This window comes from Pelmatolapia mariae, linkage group LG18 (genome assembly GCF_036321145.2).
Source record: "Pelmatolapia mariae isolate MD_Pm_ZW linkage group LG18, Pm_UMD_F_2, whole genome shotgun sequence".
NCBI lineage: Eukaryota > Metazoa > Chordata > Actinopteri > Cichliformes > Cichlidae > Pelmatolapia > Pelmatolapia mariae.
In genome coordinates this window covers 11449788-11470100 of record NC_086243.1, presented here as the reverse complement: position 1 = coordinate 11470100, position 20313 = coordinate 11449788, and the positions used below count along the sequence as shown (strand labels likewise).

The following is a 20313-nucleotide window of genomic DNA, read 5'->3' as shown; positions in this document are numbered from 1 at the left end:
AATTTCTAATCAAGATATACTCAGCAGTAGCAACACAGAAAGCTGCATTCATAGTACCAACGTCCCCTCTGGGACCAACATGCAGATATGAAAGATAATTCTCAATGAGACACAGTAAAGATATTCCCTTATTCTTAATGTTTAGAATGAACACTGAATCTGTTTCCTGTTACACCAAAAGTCTCCAGCTAACTTGACAAAAGTGAAAGCAGCACTGTCATTCTGCTGTTAGCCTTGCTGAGGCGCACTCTTTCCTTTCTGTGTGCAGCAGAGGTGTCCAACGGTTTATGCATCAAAACCCTTTACAAAAACACATTTTTATTTCTTTGGTTGGTCTGAATTAAAAGAAAAAGTCTTAACAATACACACATTAAGTAAAAGTTTTTATTTAAATCAGCATAAAAAGCAAATAAAAGAGACTAAACTAAAAAAGAAAAAAGTGTAATAGGCTACAATCAACTTCAAAAATATTGATAGAGCTGGATGCATATATTTTGTGAAGTTGAAAATAAGCACTTTATGAAAAATAGATATCTACATTGTAACCAAATAAACATACAGTATGCATTTCCCAATGTGGCTATGGTCTGTACATTTCCCCAGTGAGATAGATATATAGATATATTTTTTTTCCATTTATTTATTTATTTTTTTTAAAAGGACTTGAATGACTAATTGTGACAGCAGTACTCCATATGATCTACTTTCTATGACACATACGTTTGTGACAGGTTCTGAACGCCTTGAATGAGAAAACGCCCCCTAATAAAGCAGAAAATCAAACCACGTGTCTAAAACATCTTGCAGTCGGTCTTCGTCAGCTCAGGTTTTTAAAACAAATGGCACAGGAGTGCGACAGCGGCTCACGCCACAAAGAACTGCTTTTGTCTCCCTGTAAAGCAGCTTTTTCAGTACAAGACTTTGTGTGAAAGGTATTGTGCAACATTAACAAACACCACATAGTTTACAATAAAGTATGAAATGTGAGAAGAATTTCCACCGTGAAATGAACAGGACTCAAAGGAGTGCTGATATTCAGCCTTTACAAATACAAAAAGACACTTTGGGAACATACTGGCTTTTAAACAACCTCGTAGTTTGATGCCAGAGAGCAATTTCGGGGTGATGGTAATTGCATGCAAGGTGGATTGTCGATCCCATTTTAGAGCCACTTCAGACATAAAGAGGAAGCCTGTTTGATTACATATACATCAGTGGTGGAGGACAGAGTAGATGGGAGTCTGCGTAACAGTGTTAAATCTATTCCTGGGCTTCTTTGCCAGTCATCTTGTAGATCTCAGTGGGACCATCAACATGCGTGATAGTTGTGGTCAGATGGATGTCTTCGCCGCTGTTCACTCCGGCATCACCTGCACATAAAACATCATCATCACATTTTTAAGGACATCTTTAGTCCTTTTTTGGTTTTTTTCCAACTTTACATTACTGCAGGCAGGAATCTGTTACATATCAAGTTGCTTTAGCTGAATTTCATTTACATAAACACTCTCAGTTTGCGCAAAGCAGAAGTGAAACTAGAGAGCTGAAAAAGTAAATCAAAACATGGAGAGTGAAGCTTGGAGAGAGCTGCTCCTCCCATGAGACCCCTTGACGCACTTCAGGGAAAGCTTCCAAACTTCAAACCCTCTTTTTCTCTCTCTCATGCCACTGACGTCAGGAGATGGATGGATGGTTTTCATTACTTCCTTGGTCTTCGCCCCACCCCCTCTCTTCACTGTTCCCTTCTTTTCCGCCTGGAAGGAAGCCTGGTGTCCATTAGAATCTCACTCTCAGGCCAAAGAGACCCTTCTTTCCCCTGGGAATCAGGCCTTTCTCACTCACTCCAAAAAACAAACTTTGGATGAATAGGCAGCTTTACAGGAGGAGACAGATACTTGCTCTCTATTAGACTGAAGTAAGAGCTACTGGGGGCATTAATAAAATTCAGCTTTAATACAATGAAGAGAAAGGGCTTACGTCTAGGAGCAAGCAATAAAAACTAGCCTTATCAATAAATTATTGCCATGATTTTTTTAATTTTTAGAGACCAAAAAAAAAAGAAAAAAGAGAAGAAGAAAAAAAAAAAAAGCCGGGTTAATTATAAGGCAAGTAGAAAAGTGTACTTACCAGTGACGCACTGACCACTTGACTGCTCATCTCCATAGTGTTTGTGAGACGGTGCATAGAGAAACATGATGGCGAACACGTACAGATTCCACATACCGTAGATGCCAGTGAAGAAGGCGCTGTTCACCTGCACTGTGTGTCCTCCCCACTGCCAGTGACCTTCATTCACCTGGACCAAAACCAAGAGAGACCATTTTTAATGATATTGTCCTTTCAATGTCGTAACTGGCCCTTACTCTGAGACACAACAGATTTCATAACTTTATGAATGAGACTCACCTGACTTATGATGAAGAAGATCACTGTCAGTGCAGCACAGGCCAGAGTGACCAGCATGAGGAATTTGAACCTAAAAATCAGACCCTAAAATGATGACAGTGGGATTACTTAGTAAGAAAACATTAAGCCTCATAACACTGTTAGGAGTGCATTAATGTGTGTGTGTGTAAGATAATAAAGAACCTAGATCTAAACACACTGGCATGACAGACTAACTAAACCGCAGACACACACCTCATAGTGAAGCCGTCTGGCCTTAGTCATGGCAGGGAGGCACATCCTCTTGCCACTAATGTTGCGGAAGACTTGAAAAACCATGAAACAGAGGAAGAGAAAGTAGAGACACGCACAGATCCCTGCCACAATTATGAAAGCCATCTAAGCAAACTCTTGTCAAGGAAAGTAGTAGTAGTAGTACTAATAGTGAAAATAGATGAAAAGGTTCCACAAATTTAAACTTACAAAACACATTTTCACAATAATGTCTGAGCTGAAAAACTTACTTAAAGTTATACTCATAAACCCACAACTCTATTCATGCAGTTATGGATCATTGTAAAATATATTGTAAAGCAGCCAAGGTGACCAAAAAAAAAAAAAAATGCACACATAAACATAAGAACCCTCAGCAATGCACATATGGTATAACTGAATGTTTCATGATATTAGTCAAGAGAATACAGTTGCCAGTTTGTGCAGAAGCCAAGTGCAGTTTGGAAGCTGGCATAGTATTAATGAAGAAATTAATCTGTTCCAACAAATGAAGCAGAAGATCAACCATAAAAATGTTTATTCATGCTAAACTCAGAAGTCATGCTTTGGTAATTTACTCTGCCATAGGGTCTCCACTGTCATCATTTCTGCCTAATGAATGTTCAACATTTGGTCATAAAAAGGATACAGCCAGCTCAGTTCCTACGTCCGAAGCCCAGATGCTGTAGAAGGGATTTTTCAGCTGGACACCTCTAAGGAGGAGAAAAATAGATAAATACAAAAATAAACATCAAGTATGACAGAAATCTTTTTTATATACAGACACACTTCAAAGGAGTAATATGATAACACACAACACATGGAAAAGAAAAATATTGGTACAATGCAGTACATTTAACTAATTTTCAACAATTAGCCATAGCAGTTGCAAATAAGGAGTGACTATTGTGGTTTGAAAAAAGAAATTATATAGTCTCCTGATGAGTATCTGGACTCAATTAATAGTGTCATGTAAATAAATCACAAAACTTGCATAGAATATTCTCATTAGAGTTAAAACGGGGCACTATCTAGGGCAGCGGTCCCCAAGCTTTTTTGCGCCACCGACCAGTTTATTTCCGACAATATTTTCACGGACCGGCCTTTAAGGTGTCACGGACGACGACAACAACAACAACAAGAAGTACCGGTACTAAAAAAAAGAAGATTTATTCATAACACACCCTAAAAACTGATATAAACCCCGAAAACCAGAAATTTCCCACCCGGGCCTCAACTCTCGCAGCCTGGTACCAAACGACTGGGGTTGGGGACCGCTGATCTAGGGTATATCGATTGGCTAACAGCTTGTGAGTAATAAATCAGTAGCCAATGAGCATGCATTGTCTTCAGCTGTAATCAAATCAATCCATTCCCTGTATGTCTGGTTTCCAAACAGAGACAGCAAAAAACGCCCAGTTCAAAGGTTCATAAACAAGACTTTGCCAACCAATGAGTGAGGTCACGGTGGCTACGTCCATCTTTTATACCATCTGTGGTTTGCTGTAAACGCACCTCTATAATGCAATGGACATACTCTGTTTTAATACGGTTATTTAAAACTGTGTTTAATGAAACTTAGTCTCACCTTTCACACATGTCAAAAATAAAGAGGCAAAAGGAGCCAAACACGACAGGTCCGACCTGCTTCCAGTAAATTGAGAAACGGTTCCTCTCTGCCTGGTCCTGAAAGAGAAGCACAAAACAGAGAGATGTTTTTCACATTTCATCACTTACTGCATGCTACCTTCTCGAGGAATGCCCATGCTATAGGTGAAACAGATGTCCTTTTATAAACACACCATCTTCATCGGATTTTTTGACTTGCGACTGACTGACTGACTGATTGATTGGACTGCGATCTTAAAAATCAACACAGACAGTCACAGACATGTTAGCGCCAGCAAATGTAGATCTCACAGTCAGTGGAGGGTAATTTAGAAACTATGATAACTTCTGATACTACGAAGACACAAATCAAGCTTCAGTAGTTGCAAAATTCTCTGACCTGTGACATCTCACATTTGATGATGCCTGTTCAAAGGAGAAACAGGCTCCATCCATTGATTTCCAAGAAATAGGAAAAATACCAAATATTTCATCTGAACAACATCAAACACTACACTGTAGTTACTCGGATCATTAGCAGTATATTCAGTGAGTGTGAGGTAGATTTGCGACAGACAGGTGAAGGACAAACAGAAATACAGATTCTTCGATTTGTTAGCAAAACAATTTTAGATGCAACTACTGAAATAGCAAAAGCTGAGAAAACAACTTAGCACTGTGATAAATTACTCACATTAAAGATTAATTCTAGAGGATATTTGGACCTGTGCAGTTATCCAGAGTTTTGTGACTTGGTGACACAACTTGTGCCTCAGCACTCCATGACCTCACACTGTAACCACTCTAGCACCTTTATGATTCCTAAACACTTAAAGTGCAATAATACCACTGAAAGTTGATCACTGAATATCAAGGAGGGAAAATTTAAAAAAAAAAAAAAAAAAAAAAAAAAAAGAGCTACAACACTGGCATCCTATTACATAACCACACCCAAATTCAGTGAGCACTTTAGAATGACCCATTTTTGACAAATGTTTGTAAAGGCAGACTGACTGGCTAGGTGCTTAGTTTTATGGAACTGTGGCAACTGAGCTGAAAACACCTGAATTCAAAGATTAAGAGGTGTTCCTCAATAGTTTTGTCCAGACACTGTACCCAGGATTAAGACGAAGATGAAGAAGAAAATATCAACAGGCACCATCATAATATTGAGATTTCTCTGCAGAAGGAACCAAATGGCTCGCCATGCCTCTTTACATGAAGAGATCCTGCTGTATCACGCCACAAGAAGAGCTTTAAGGAGACGACGTGAATGCCTTCAAGTAGTTACGATAGTAAGTTACTTGAATCCAGAAAGAAAGCATTGTGAAAGGACTGAAGTTTAATGTTCAGCACAAGTTGACCAAGCTGAAAGAGTTAATACACACCAGAGGTTATAAATGATGCCAAAAGGTGTGTCTATTAGATGTTGACAGGGAGAGATCTAATAAACCTTTGTGCAGCAGATACTTGGATGAGTAATAGCAAGAAAAGGACAAGTGAAATTAATAAAGTCTGTGATATCTGCAGAGACCAACACCAAGGATTTGTTTGGCAACATAATAAGCACACCTGTCTAATGTATGGAATTTTTTGAGACATCAGAGTAATCAATTATGTAATAGTCACCTGACCATCTTTTTCAGTTTTGATTATTCTAAATGCCTGGTGTGAAAAATCTTCATGTACACAAAACAGTCTGAATCTTTCTGTCGCTCACTATTGTCGTTCAAATTTGTAACAACATTATCAAACACTTTAGCATTGTATAGTGATTTGCTGGCATCTCTACATGTCACACACACACACACACACACACACACCTAAATTAGAAACCAAACTGAAGTAGGGACCAGTAAGAGGAGCAACCAGAGAGCAGGGAATGTCACTGTTCATTTTGTGCATTATTGCTAAGATTTGCTGAATTTTGTTTATGCAAAGTGGGCGGGTACTGGGATAAAACGGAACAATACTGTTGTATGACAAGGTGGGAAATACATGAGAGCCCTACACAAACATAGCTTCGAATATATGAAATGCCATAAATGTCAGCTTTTGATCTCACAAGAGCAACTGAACATCTGCATCACACACATAAAATGTATTAGTTTCAGATCCAACAGGGGACTTTTAAAATACGACGTTCCCTTCTATTAATATCTAATAAAACCCATTTGAAAAATACAGTGATTGTACATACATTGTTAATCATATCAGCTCAAGCACCGATCACAGCTGTCATGCAAAACTGTCTTGAACTTTTACACATTAACATACAGCAAAATTAGATAATGAACAGAATAAACAGGTTGTACAGAGCAAAACCTTGAGAACAAGCAACCAGGTTTAAGAACAGGCCATGGAACCACACCACGTACAAGCTCAGGTGTTTCAGGTAGAGATGCAACATTGCTGCAGAGGCTTTAGCGTGCTGAAGCCAATGAAAACAAGTGGAGCAGAGCCAGCCAGCCAACAAGAGAAAAGCCTGCTGTGCTACAGTCCAGAGAGTTGAGGCGGGGCAAAGAGACGATGAACCTGTCTGAGGCAGACATGGAGCTCATCAAGACAATGGTCTCTGTGTTCAGGTGACCAAAAACAAGCTGATGTCTGATCATCTTCGTGACTGCCTCAATCCAGGCCAGATTACAGACGTCAGATAAAAATGACCTGCGTTTTTTTTGTGGGATGACAGCCGAGTTCAGGGAAGATTTTGATGGCTGGTACACAGAGATCACACATCTTCAGTTCTCCTCTGCCCAGAACCAATGTTTCAAAGAACTGTGTTTCCTGGACAAAAATGACAACAAGATAAAATGGGCAAAACCACTTTTCCAAACTTTATAGTGTGACGTGTAGCTTTTTAACATGAACCCATGACAAGACTCAAGTTTTATTGTCCTTATTCAAAGAACAAAGCTTTTAGTCATGAGAACCATGTGGGTTTTTTTGACATTACTGAAAACAAACCCAAACAAATATGCATGTAATGAAACACTGAATTTCAATTCACTCTTCACATCTGTCATATTTGCTTGTTCTCTAGCTTTCAGTTAACAGCTAAACAGAGAACTGTTAAGGGCCTGCTTTAAGATTAACACTCATTCAAAAAAAAATATTTAATTAAACTGAGAAATAAGGAAATTATATAAATTAAGAGTCAAGTCTTGCAAGTGATGAATATGGGGATGCAAGATGTACTTCAAAATAAATACACCTTTACACTCAGAAAGCATAGAATAGGATCAAGAAACAACAATCTGCACAAATCCTCTGTGATTACACATGCAAGTGCATGGTGCTCTGCATTTTCCTACATCAATATGGGCTGGAGTGAGGAAGAGAAGACAGTGCGCAGTAGCTGAGGCATTCTCCTGAGCATGCATGCAGTCCTTGCTTTTATCCGAGCCCGATCATCCTTTCATTTAAACACCATAATTCAGGATACTTAAATAAAAGTGAAATTAAGAAACTGTAAGTAAGATCAAAAGCGAGTCAGAAAAAACATGCACAAGACCAAAGTAAATGGAGCTTTGTACAGTACCATGAGGTGCTCCCCGCAGAAGATGATCCAGAAGGAGAGCAGCATAGAGTAGAAGATGCCCTGCCTGATGTCTCCAAAAAGCAGCATCCATGTCCAGTTGAAGCCGACAGAAAACCACTCCACTGGGATGTTGATGAATGTCATGGAGATTCCTAGAGCCAAGATTACCCTAGGAAAGCAAAAAAAACCAACAACCATAAATTCAACATTACCTACTTTGATATGTGACTCAGCATAGGAAAAGCCACCCAAAGATGTAAACCGGGAATTTCAGCTAAGAGCTAAGTGATGATGCAATCAAGAACAACTGGACTTTCCGATATTTCCAGTGTTTATTCTCTTAACTCCGCGGTCTGTAGATTTCTCTCAAAACTATGTCAGAGGGGGGAAAAAAAGTGTTGTGTACTTAACACTTTCTAATGTATAAAAATTAAATAAACATCATTTTGACCCAAATTCTTGTCCCGCAAACCTCTGGGCTATGAGGCCCCCCCCCGCAACCTTCCCAGTCAGCAATCAACAGCTGCACCTCCCACCCCTCTGCACCGCAGTCATGCTGGAGTCGTTTCCATCTTTAGCCTGTTGTGTTGATTTTTTTAAATGGACACAGTTTGACATCTTCATGTTAAAATTAATAGAAGATTAATTAAATCTGTTTTTTGCATGTTTATTGAACAGTTTTGAATTTTTTAGGAAACAAGGGGAAAAAACAGTTTGAACTAGCCTGGTTTTGACACATCGAATATGGTGGCATATAAATGAAATTTCATTGAACATTTCATTGAATTTGAATTAAAGACTGGGGAAGTAGGACTCCCAGTGGGATTTATGCCATGCTTTTGGTCCCACTTAAACCTCAGAAGGCAGGGTCACCAAAAATTAATAAGGCTGTTCCAAGTGATCTGGATCATCTTTAAGATAGTGAGACATTCTCATCCTGAAGTGTATTTTGATTAGCTTACCCATTCAGCTACAACCACAGCATGTTCCCACAGAAGCTTGACTTATGCGTTTCTAAATCATGTATTTTACCTAAACAGCCTCATTACTGCTAGACCTTGAATATCTGTTTCATGAAATCTAGAGTCCACTGAACTGAGAACAATCACCACAGAGAAAGAGAAAATTAGGCTCGTCTTCTTAGCAACTTGCAACAGGTCCCTGCATGTGACCAGCTGATATAACAAATACTGTAAATAGACAGATAAGAGGGCAAAACAGAGCTACAGAAGATAGATGACCTAAAATATGTGGGTACAAACACTTTATGATAAAACTGTGGGCAAGAGAAGTAATCTGATACACGTTCTAAGCAATTTGACACCAGACAGTTCTGCAAAGTGAATAAAGTGAAACCACATTAGACCGGTATGTATGGAATGTGTCCAGGGCACCATCGACACAGGCAGGAGAACTGGGACCTGCATACGCCCGCATGTGTGAAAAAAGTCAAAGGGTTTAGTTTGTAAAACTGAAGTGGCAGACATTTTTTCCCCTACTTAACACGGGACAGCATGAAAAGTACAGGTGTAACTAATAGCATGAATTATGTCTTAAGCGCATTTGAGTGAGTCAGGCAACAGATGTGAGGAACCATCAACATTATCATTTGTTTTCTGCCGTAGCAACTCAAAATGTCTGCTGCGTTCCTGAGGAGTTGACATTTTCAGCACGTTTCCAATGACAAAATAAAGATGTTTCATATTATCCTGAGTTCCCCCTCACATCCATCCTCCTCAGAACTTTAGAGAAAGTCTGAGGTTTACCATTCTGACACCTATGTGGGCTAGCATGGCAGGAGACTCTAGTAAAGCTTTTAAAGCATGAAAAAATCATCCACTGTCCACAAATAGGGTACAATTCGCACTTCCTGAGAGCCTGCTGGTCCTCTGGGAATAAGAGCCTTGAGCTGGAAAACACAGAGGGAAGGAGAGATACACTGACTGTGTGTGTCCCGGTAGCGGGTGTGTTCCTGTCCTAAATGCGTGTGTGCAGCATGTGTCAGCTGAGTGCTAGCTTGCAGATTTTGTAACGTGTTTCACGCTTCGCCAGGCTTTTCCTGTGGCGCAGAACGCTGCCTGGATCTGTCTTCTCTCCACGGCAGGGGGTTAGACTAACACTGGGCTCGGAGCATGACTTCAACTTGTTCACAGGACAGCACAACTGCCTCCATGTGTTGCTTGAACCTTCATCGACTTGGCTTGGTTATAGAATTAATACAAATATTTGAGGGTTTTTTGGAATTCACAAAAACAGCCATGAAGATTTCTCATGTTTCCCACATTGTTTTGCTTACAGCACCTCATTGAATTTTCAGTATGGTACTTAAAAAGCCAAGTGCGAAATACCAACATTCCTAGATACCATTCCTCCTCAGACGCTTGATGAATAACACCCTCTGATGTCAGTGACCTATACTGTACACAGCTAGTATGACCTACTTGTTCTTTTCATCCATAGTTAATATGTACTTTCATCTAGTACATGCATTGAAGCTGAGCTACTGTGTCATCATCTAACAATTACTGCAGGTCCTCAACATATCTGTAATCACTGAGCCACAGTTAATTCAATTATTTGAATCTTCATCACTGGTCACCTGAGGGTAGATGGATGGAGTGAAGAGAAAGGTGGATGGCAGCAGCAAAACCTTGTGTTATTTAGAAACGTAAAAAGAAAAGTTGCACTTTTTACAGATCATCACTATGATGCTGATAATGAGCGGGCCTTACTTCTCTAGCAGGACAGGAGGTCTGCTCATGAGGGTGATGCGTCTCCAGTACCAGATCATGATGATGAAGATGCTGGGTGTGAGGAAGGTCTTCATGGCAAACCAAACTTTGGTGAAGCCACCGTTCTGATGAATTCCCTGATGAGCAAAAAGAAACGCTATCAGTGTCAGCGCACGATAACACTAATAGCCGTTTTCCACTAATACCTACTTGGCTCATTGTGATTCGACCTCACTCCATTTCAGTTTTTTTCCCATTAAAATTAAGTACAACATAATGTGTGTGGGTCGAAACATACAGCACAATAATGAAGGATGTTAAGGCGTTGGTATACCTGCTGCTCACTGTATTGTTTTTTGTGCAGTCATGTCCTTCGTTGTTGGGTTTCAAAAATTGCATTTTTGATTTTGTGTAGGAGACGCTCTCATGACCCATCAAGTGATGCTGCTGATTAGCCAGTCGGTGGCATGCAGTCTGTTGACGTACATTTTTGGATAGCCTCAGCCCTGCTGTGCAGGTGCTTAAAAAAGGCCTGATAATAGGTACTACCATCTAATAGAAAACCCTAAAAACTTAGGCACGTTGAGCAGAGCAGAGCAGAGTAGGTACTAGTGGAAAAGGGCTATAACAGAACATCCCTTAACCCGTTAAAGCCCAGCATATTGTATTTGATGCATGTGTTTTTGTGTGAGTTTAATGCGGTAATGACATGTCATTGTGAAATCTTACAACAAGATGGATGTCTATGATCTCTCCAATTCCCACATTGATCTTCTTCCTCTCGTTGACAGGCAGGCGAATGTTGACGAGGTAGTACTTATGGGCCACGCTCCCCAGTTCCATGAAAGGTAGCAAGTCGCACTCGTAGTTACGGCCCTCATTCTCGAGAGTCTGGAGTAAACAAGCATTTGAAAACACGTTTACCTAAAGAGAAAAGCTACTTGAATTTATTTTAGGTAAGCATCAGCATCAACAGTTCTGAAACTGACTATATCCACAAGAGTAGCTGAATGTAGCTTTGAGGCAGCAGTGTAAGTAAATACAGAGCATTTTCCATCCTTCTTTCCCACAAAAATAGCCTAGGCAGTATTTTCATTGGAAATTTTGAGTATAAAATATCTCCTTAATACTTCAGTTTAACTAATTTACCCATGTAACTTGTCAGAATCCTTTACAATATAAAATATATTAAAATAATATAAAATATAAAATAATATAAACATTTCTACCTGGGGTGCTGTACCTTGGGCCAATTTTTTTTTTTTTACCAAGGGTTCAATATGAAGAGACTTTGGAGCCAGAAACCATGCGATTCATTATATAAACTAATATATATAATAAACTAACTTAACTTTACACATCATTCTTGTATAAGCTGATAAAAAGGTTACATTATTAGTACAGCAATTTATCCATCTAGTTTTGCAATACCTAAACAGAGTATCTATTCCATAAAAGCTTTGTACTATATTGCTTCATATTTCTATTTAACAGCAGTTGTGGAAAAATACTATAATACCTCTCCTTATTCAAGAGTTATGCTCTCATCTTTTAACAAACCCCATTTCCCCTTATTGTTAGACAATAACCGACTAAATATGATTCAGAGAGGACAACCGAGTTCTTTGGTAAGTTAAGGGTGTTGCACCTAGTTCAGACATGTCTGTAAAAACAGCAGGGCAGACAGAGCTGTACTTTAAACCTCTAAAATACTTTATACTTATACTACTAATTTTTTTTTTAAATACAGCAGAGAAATTAAGTTTGCACTGAGTTATTGAAGCTACAGGACAGAGGCAAGCCCAGACATGACACAACTTTGGCTCTGTGTGCCAAGTCAATAAAATGAGCAAGCTTTTGTAATTTAAAAGTCGAGCTACAGTCTTAACTACCTTGGTAGCGGTGAAATTGCAGCTGAGTTTCCTCTGCTCGAAGGAATGAGCCATCTCTGTCCAATCACTTTTCAAATCATCTCTGTAGGCCAGGCCAACGTCAATGTGCACCAATGCTCCATCCTCTGGGGAAAAATAATAATAATAATAATCACCACAACAACAAGTTGCTTTTGCATTAATATAACACTTGATATACATACTCTAAAGACAATCCTGACAATAATAAAGAAGTCAGAGAGAAACATTTTTCCTGATGGAAAGAACAAAAAAGGCTCTGAATAATACATATACACACGTCTGCGTTGACGTGTGTTGTGCCTCGTCACTGCACAAACCTGCTGCCTCTTATCATCCTCGCAATGAGATAAAATTAAAACGTGGTGACAGACAACCACGGCCTTTTCAGTATACAGCCACCAAATGCTCTTAGCAGTGGACGCCTAGCTTTTTTCCTTGTATGTGTCAAAATCTGTAGAACGTTTAAGAAGCAGTTTAATCACTGGGAATCGGCATTTGCATCAAAAAGTCATTAAAGGGTACAGTCAAACTGGCATACATTCATGTAAAGTGCAGATCACTGGTGTGTTAAACAGTGGTCCTGCAAATCTGGAATAGTTCTGAAACACTCGTATTAATAAGATTATTTCTCAATATCCACGTGTTCGATATGGTTACTTCCAAAGTAACCATAGCAAGGTTACTTCCTAATACACCCAAACTTCAACAAGACCTTAAAAAACCCAGCCCAGTGAATCCAACAAAAAGATCCAAAGCCAAGCTATTAAAGCTGCATCTTTAGATCACATTACAAAGCCAAGTGTTCTCTCCTCCAGCCCTCCAGAGAGCCTCTTGTGCCGTTATGAAACAAGCTGGAATGAAGAGAAAGAAACCCAGTGGCCTCTGCTGTAAGACAGGGGAAAAAAAAAAAAAAAAAAAAAAAAAAAAAAAGAGGGAGAGAGAAGAAGAGGGAGCCAGATGAAAACTGGCAGCCGACTGTCTCTGTAATGCCCTCCCCTCTGCCATTGGTTGAGCCAGACGCCCTCAAATGTCAGCTCGCTTCATGCAAACATTCCAGTCCACTCCAGCAGCCATTGCCACGGAAACTAAGCCTCCTCAACAGCTGTGTTATTGCTGGACCCGGGCCAGAAAGGGGGTGCTTGGTGCTGGGTGGAGTGGGGCAGGTGGGTGGAGTGGTTAATAAGGGTGACGCTCTTCTCTGGGATGAACATTGTTACACAGATAAGGTAGTCAAGGAAGAGATGGCCTTGTGTTCCTTCGTCATACACCAGCAGAACAGAATCCACCCACCTTCGTGAGCTTGCTCTACTCGGGATTTAACCCTCACGGTATTTTGTTACCAGCAGATTAACAAAGTGGCTCCAGCGTTTCAATTGGGAGCTCACTGGCATTTTATGAAATCAGAATCAATGAATTGTTTTATGCAGTAAGTTTTATTGAATAAAAATGTAGACATGGCTTAATATTAGAAGTTGCGCCAGACAACATAAAACGGTGATTTGACTACCTGATTGTTCCTCTTTTATAAGAGTAAAGAGCTTTCCATAATGTGAGACACAAAAATGCCTCACATTACGCAATGCTTATGCCAATTTAGGCAGGCTGCTCGTTACCAGCCTCTTATTTTTTTCAGTTTCAAGCTTACCTCCTCAGGATAAAACGGAACAGGCAATAATGTTGTACACTAGAAAAGAGATGTAAATTATAGGGTTTAAAATTGTCAACTATTTTACGTTTCAAGGTGAGATTCCTGCTTTTTCCAGCACTACCCGATTTCTACTAAATGTGGGACTCTGCTTCTTCTGCATCCATTTGTTCTCACAGCACCTCGCATAGCTCAGAAAGATCAAAATGAGTCTATGACATCTGGCAAAAAGGCTTGTCTGTGGTCCAGGCTGAATCACTGACTCATCTGTCAGACAGCCAGGCAGTAAACAACCCACAGCCCCCTGACACAACCGAGGCCAAGAATGTGAGCAAGTAAGGGATGCTGATGAGTAGGACGCCACTGTACCATGACTGTTTAGACAAGCCAGACCAGAAAGGCAAAGATTTTGAGGTATTTTGCCCTCTTTGTTGCTACAAATACTTCTCATCACCTTTGAGTGTGCTGGCCTACAATGGATTGTATTAAGGCTGACAAGCATGTGTCAGTCTAGATAAGCCTCTTTACATCAAACGTTCCCATCGTACTCAACCTGACATTCAAATACTTTGCTATGCATTGCAATCCATTTGAAGAAAATTTTTCATTGAGATTCAAATCGACTTCCCCAGACTCTGCTGGTGATCCAGACTCTCATTAGACTTTCTCATCATCCTCTCTAATCCCTTCTTTGAGGATTCTAAGCACCCTGCCATGACACCAAACCCTGTCTTCTCTGAGGTGCTAGCTATTTCCCTTCTCCCCCTCCTCTGAAGTACTTCGACACATTATTAGAATGCTGCAGATCGAGCTGTGAACTAGTACACTTCACAACAATGTTGTTTTAAATTAGGTGAAGATGCAAAAAAAGTTTCCAGTGGGAGACTGAAGACATCAAAAGGCAGCCTGGATCAGCAGCATAAACAAAACCAATGACAAATTTCAACCTTTTTTTCCTCCCTAACCCATTACAATTACATCTCAAACAGCTTACACATGGAGGTGTATGGGCAATATCCTTATCAATCTAAGTTTATGTTCAAAAAAAAAAAAAAAAAAGGGGGAGTTTGAATTGGGATAATGAAATATCCAAGATATATGGACAACAAGGAAATGTAATTGGCCTAAAGCAACCAACACCAATACCTGCCTCAACAGTGACTGACAAAGACCCTGAGATCTGCGAGGCTTTTGAGACGAAACAGCAAGACATTCATCTTTGTTTGCTGCCTTTGTGTGCCATACATTTAAGGAGAGACGTTCTGAGGAATTCTGAGTGTTCAGGGAAGGTGAAAAAGGGAGAAAAAAAAAAAAAGAAGAACTGTACTGAAAAAGATTAGCTGTAGCTGACTTTTACAACGCTGGTGACTTGAGATTACAATAGATGTGAATATTTCAGAGGTTAGCTCTGTCCAGAGACTCTGTAAATATTTTCTTTTCAGATTGTGAAAGCAAGAAATACCAGAGACAAAATATTGACAAAGTTCATGGCATGCAGAAAAAAGGCCATGTCCTTGAGACGAAACATGGGCTATGTTGTCCCATCCCTTATTTTCCTTTAAAACCCATAAGATACTTTTAGTTCTCACCTATCTGGTTGTGCATCTTGAAGGCGATGTCGAACTGCAGAATGAGCAGCATGAACTGGAACCACGGGCTCATCTCCTTGTCGTGAGGAGGAATGTGGACAGCAAACACAATGTTGTTAGCCTCGATCCTGTTGGCCATGGCTTCTTTAAAGGACCGGATCTTATCACACTGGTATTTTCCCCAAGGCATGAACCATTTTGTTTGCTGTGATTTTTTCGGATCATCCACGCATTTTGTGGCCACGTAGTGCACTGCTGTGGTGGGGCTGGGAGCTGGAAAGACAAAGTGGTAGAGGTTAGACTAAGTGTCAAACTGAAATACTGCAGGAGTTTTGTTTTTTTGTTTTTGCTTTTGTTTTTAAATAGTCCTACCATGCCAAATTTGCCCTCAAACTAATAAATCACATGAAATTATTTTAGCCCAAATATAATACATCAGTTTTCAGTGCTGCAGATTGAACTGTTCAAGGACAATGTTAATATCTTAGGAACAGTTGCCAGTTTGACTTTCAGCCAAATCAGTACAAACACTTTGGTAATTACTTTTTTACACTGTTTAGGAAATGCCTACAAGCAAGGCTCTGTCTGTGAAGTGAGAGGGAGGGAAAATTCCCGAAAGCTCTCAGCAATTACAGTGTTTACGCATTGAGATTCATGAGCTCGACAAGACTGCTGTTTGCAGTCTCTACTCACAGGAACCATTGTAATAGAACAAAAACGGCCATTATCATGACAACACAGAAACTTTGGCATCCTGTTGTAAAACCTAGAGGCCTGATGTGAACGACACCTGAAAGGTCTGGGCGAAGGTGTAGACACACGCACACACACACACACACACACACACACACACACAAAAAGCCCCCAAAAACCCCAACATTAATTCAGGAAATGATGCGGGACAATCAGCAAATAAGTGAATCTGTTAGATTTATTGTGGTTTAGCATTTACCTGCAAGCCCTTATACATTACCGGCTCAGACAAAGGTCACTTTTATATTTATATTCCTCATAGCTGTACTCAGACATACACACAACAGTAGCACAATGAGCTATGTAAATACACAGTACTTGCCACAGCAGTAGTGACACGTGAGGTCAAATTTGGCAGCATTTTAATAAATCATTCATACACTCTTTAGTAAATTGATTTAAAAAAATGCATCCAAACAGCTGTAAATGACCACTTTGTAGGAAATCATTCACCTGCAGCGTATAAACCAACAGAAGAGTACTGAAAGTCATTTGCTGTTGGAATCTAATCAGCCCATCTCTGTGTCAGGGATATGTGAAGTCAAGTAGTTACAGAAGTTACCATTCTTGCGTTAAATGTTTACAAGTATTAACTCTCTCCCTTTATATGGTAATGCTAATAGATGCATCTTGATGCTTGATCACAGAGCACGCATTTCACATACTAGAATCAACTGAATGCATCAAACTACACAACTTCCTGTTAACGATTTGTTAGAAGCAGTCCCATTAAGACCAGCAGTCTCACAATAGGGTCACATACACACTTAATCTAGTGATTTTAGTTTCTGGACAGAAATGCTCCAGTTTTGTTCATGCTCCCCCCAACCTTGTTGTTGTTGTTGTTGTTTTTTTTTAATCAATTTGGTCTCACGTGTACTGACTTAGGTTGATATGAAAAAGGGCATTAAAAGTAACGTGAATTAGTAAAAACTCAACATATATGACCTTTGTCTTTGGGGAATTCTCTAAAACTGTCTTTTTCCTGAGCAACTCACAGAGATGCATCAGAAAAGCGGACATAAAACAAGGATAAACACCCTTGTGCTGTTGTTTACTGTGATAAGTAAATGTTATGCAGTCTGACCCAGTAAGATTACCAGTGTGCCTTTCACAAACCATATTAAGGTTTTTCTTCATTAGTACAATATGGCCTCAACTTTTCAAATAATTTCATTCATACAATAAAAAGTTTGAAAACCTAAGCCAGGAAGTCTGCACTACATTGCAGTGATGCAAACTTAAAATCAGAGTCAGACACTAAACTTGAACTGAAACAAGCAGTGAAGTAAGCAGATTTAACTTTTTTTTCTTTTTTCTTTTAAATTCTTTAAACAATTCCCACCGACAGACTGAATAAAAGAACAAATGGGTACCTGGGAGTTATGAAACGCAAAACTAGGACAAAGGACATAAAAACATATTTATGCCTCAAAAATGTTTTTGACTTGAACACTGGCTTATAACAAGCAGGATGTGGACTCAAATCATGCAGATAAAACTTTGAAGTGGCTTCAATCAAAAGGTGCGCAAACAAAATCTCACACTCTAAGATAAATATGCAAAATGCTGGGCAAATCTGAAAGAACTACTGGGAAGTTATTAAGCTCTTAGTAAAATTCCTAGTATGGTGCCATAAGATCTAATCACCGTCTAGGGCACTTGTAGGAAGTACTGACTTGTGAGGATGAGCATTCAGAGCTTTGAGTTTTCACATCCAGGTTGTAAAACAGATTAGTGGTGTTTCAAAGAAGATGCAAAGCTCTCTTCTCCATCTCTACTGTTAGAAAGCACCAACTCACGAGTGGTAACACTGTTAGACCGATGTATTTTTCAACCTTTTATCGTGTCCAAAGGTGCAGTAGCCACAGAGGGAAGAAAACCGTGAACACCTGTCCAGAAAGATCCTGTTACTTATCTGAACATCTAATGATATCTGTTCACTCCAAACCAAAAGCTAAAGGGCGGATGCCACGGTTTACACACCTATAGGCTCTCGCACAGTCATAAAACTCCACCACGAGGATCTTTATCTGTGCTAAAGGCTGTTTGAAATTAAACATTAAAATGCACACAGAGCAACAAGGACGACCCACTGGAGTGAATTAAACCCAGTTATCTGGATCCCCTCGGAGTTCAATTATCAAGTGACCCCGTGAGTCCAGAGGCACACCAGCTCCTCCAGTCTCCATCCCAGTGTGTCCAGAATAATGGCCATCCCCTCAGCCTGCTGACCCCATGCCGTGTTCCCGGGTTTGTCGGGAAACAAGGGGAGAAAACCCCCTTTCTACTCAATTACCCTCGCCGCCCCCGGCCACCGAGCAAACACAAAGGAATCTGGCTTCATTAAAACCATCTCAGCCAGGAATGAACCAAACAGGCTAATTTATCAGCCATGTAGAGAGAGGGAGAGGGGGGACTGGCTGGTGGGTGGTTTCCAGACTCTAAAAGCAACACAGGCATCTTTCACATGGACCCAACTTCTATCGACCGTGCTGGTGCACTGCTGGTGGGGCTTGTGCGCGCGTATTTGAGTGGGTGGATTTGAAGAAACTTGACAGCAACTCCAATACAGACCTGAAGGCAAAAAATGCAACGTTGACAGCTGTGCGTGTATGTGTGTTTCTGTGCAGGTCTGTGCATGTCTGCCTCGATGCAAATGAAACTCGTGGAAGACGGTAGAAACATTAATGCTCTGCCTGCGAGGCCGGGGGATTTGGGGAGGGAAAAAGGGGGAGACAAACGCAGGGGGGAAGGAAGGAATGAAAGGAAGGTAGAGATGCTGCCTGGGGGCCCCCACACAGCAGATATTATATACGGGGAGGAGGGGGGAGAAGAGAGAGAGGAGAACATTCGAGTTGGGATCAAAGTAGTCGGGGGAAGGAAAAGGAAAAAAAAAGGTATCCCAGAGCTTTTCTGTGTTGAAACAGCCCATTAAAAGTGTGATGTTCTGCGTTATTTTTAAGCACAGAAACGAAGCCAACTGGTTGTGGGCACGCAGGCAGCAAACACCTTGATACAAAAGCAGTGATTTAGAGCGGAGGTGCCATTTCGTCTCGAAAGGTAAAAAATACGGCTAAAAGTTAGCGCCCTTCGTCTTTTGTTTCACCGGGAGCGTTTATTACCGCTCCTATCAAGGTAAATAGCGATGAACTCAACTTAAAAGTTTTCCGTTTTAGCCTTTTATACACGTTAACCTTTAAACACCCGCAAGCACGCGCGTACAAACACAGACGTTAGCTTAAAAAAGCACGTAATAAAAGTACAGAAAATTGAGGCAAGGAAAACGGGGAAAAAAACAACAACTTACCAATTAAACCGCCGACCATGAAGGCAAACGCCTGGAACAAAAGCAGAATAACTCCCACTATCACCAACTTTTTGGTGCTCATATTCTCAATAATAGCCCCCGCCATGGCGAAGGAAATGTTGGATTGAAAATATCACCACCGAGCGAGAAACAGTAATGTTGGAAGGACAAGAGAGGGGAAAAGGAAGAGGGGGAGAAGAAAGCGATGCATCCACTGCAAGTAGGAAGGCAAGCTGGGCCCCCACCGCTCTGCTCCTGCCTTTCAACTTAGGAGGAGGAGGGAAAAAAACAGGAATCACATGACCGAATAGCGCTCAGCTTTATCCCTCAACAGCCAGCTAAGATCAGGGGGAAGATCTGTGGAGCGCCACCGCATTGCATTAGAGGCTGGTAATGCAGGTTACTGTGTCATTGAATGCCTGTAATAGCGTCCCTGTTGTGTGGGTACAGGGCTATTTAAAGGAAGGTTTGTGAGGTCCCATCTCATGTTTGGAGCCTTCGACACATTGTCCCCCCTAACCTATTCTTAGTCCAAGGTAGGAAGAGATATAAATAGGCGGCTGC

The 20313-nt window shown here is 40.4% G+C and overlaps 1 protein-coding gene across 2 annotated transcripts; it reads right to left on the bottom strand.

Annotated features, from left to right (window-relative positions):
- Positions 1-370: 370 nt before the first annotated feature.
- wls (Wnt ligand secretion mediator) lies at positions 371-19997 on the bottom strand. 2 transcript variants are annotated; one of them, XM_063461518.1, is made up of 13 exons: positions 19750-19997; positions 15687-15959; positions 12432-12556; positions 11269-11430; positions 10540-10676; positions 7808-7976; positions 6934-7053; positions 4247-4344; positions 3308-3371; positions 2641-2784; positions 2407-2490; positions 2128-2296; positions 371-1370 (listed from the first exon to the last, which is right to left on the bottom strand). In XM_063461518.1, exons 1-13 carry the CDS (start codon positions 19853-19855, stop codon positions 1261-1263), a joined length of 1761 nt encoding a protein of 586 aa, XP_063317588.1. In that variant the 5' UTR covers positions 19856-19997; the 3' UTR covers positions 371-1260. The 2 variants fall into 2 exon arrangements, with proteins under 2 accessions (XP_063317588.1, XP_063317589.1); XM_063461519.1 differs by lacking the exon at positions 6934-7053.
- Positions 19998-20313: the final 316 nt, after the last annotated feature.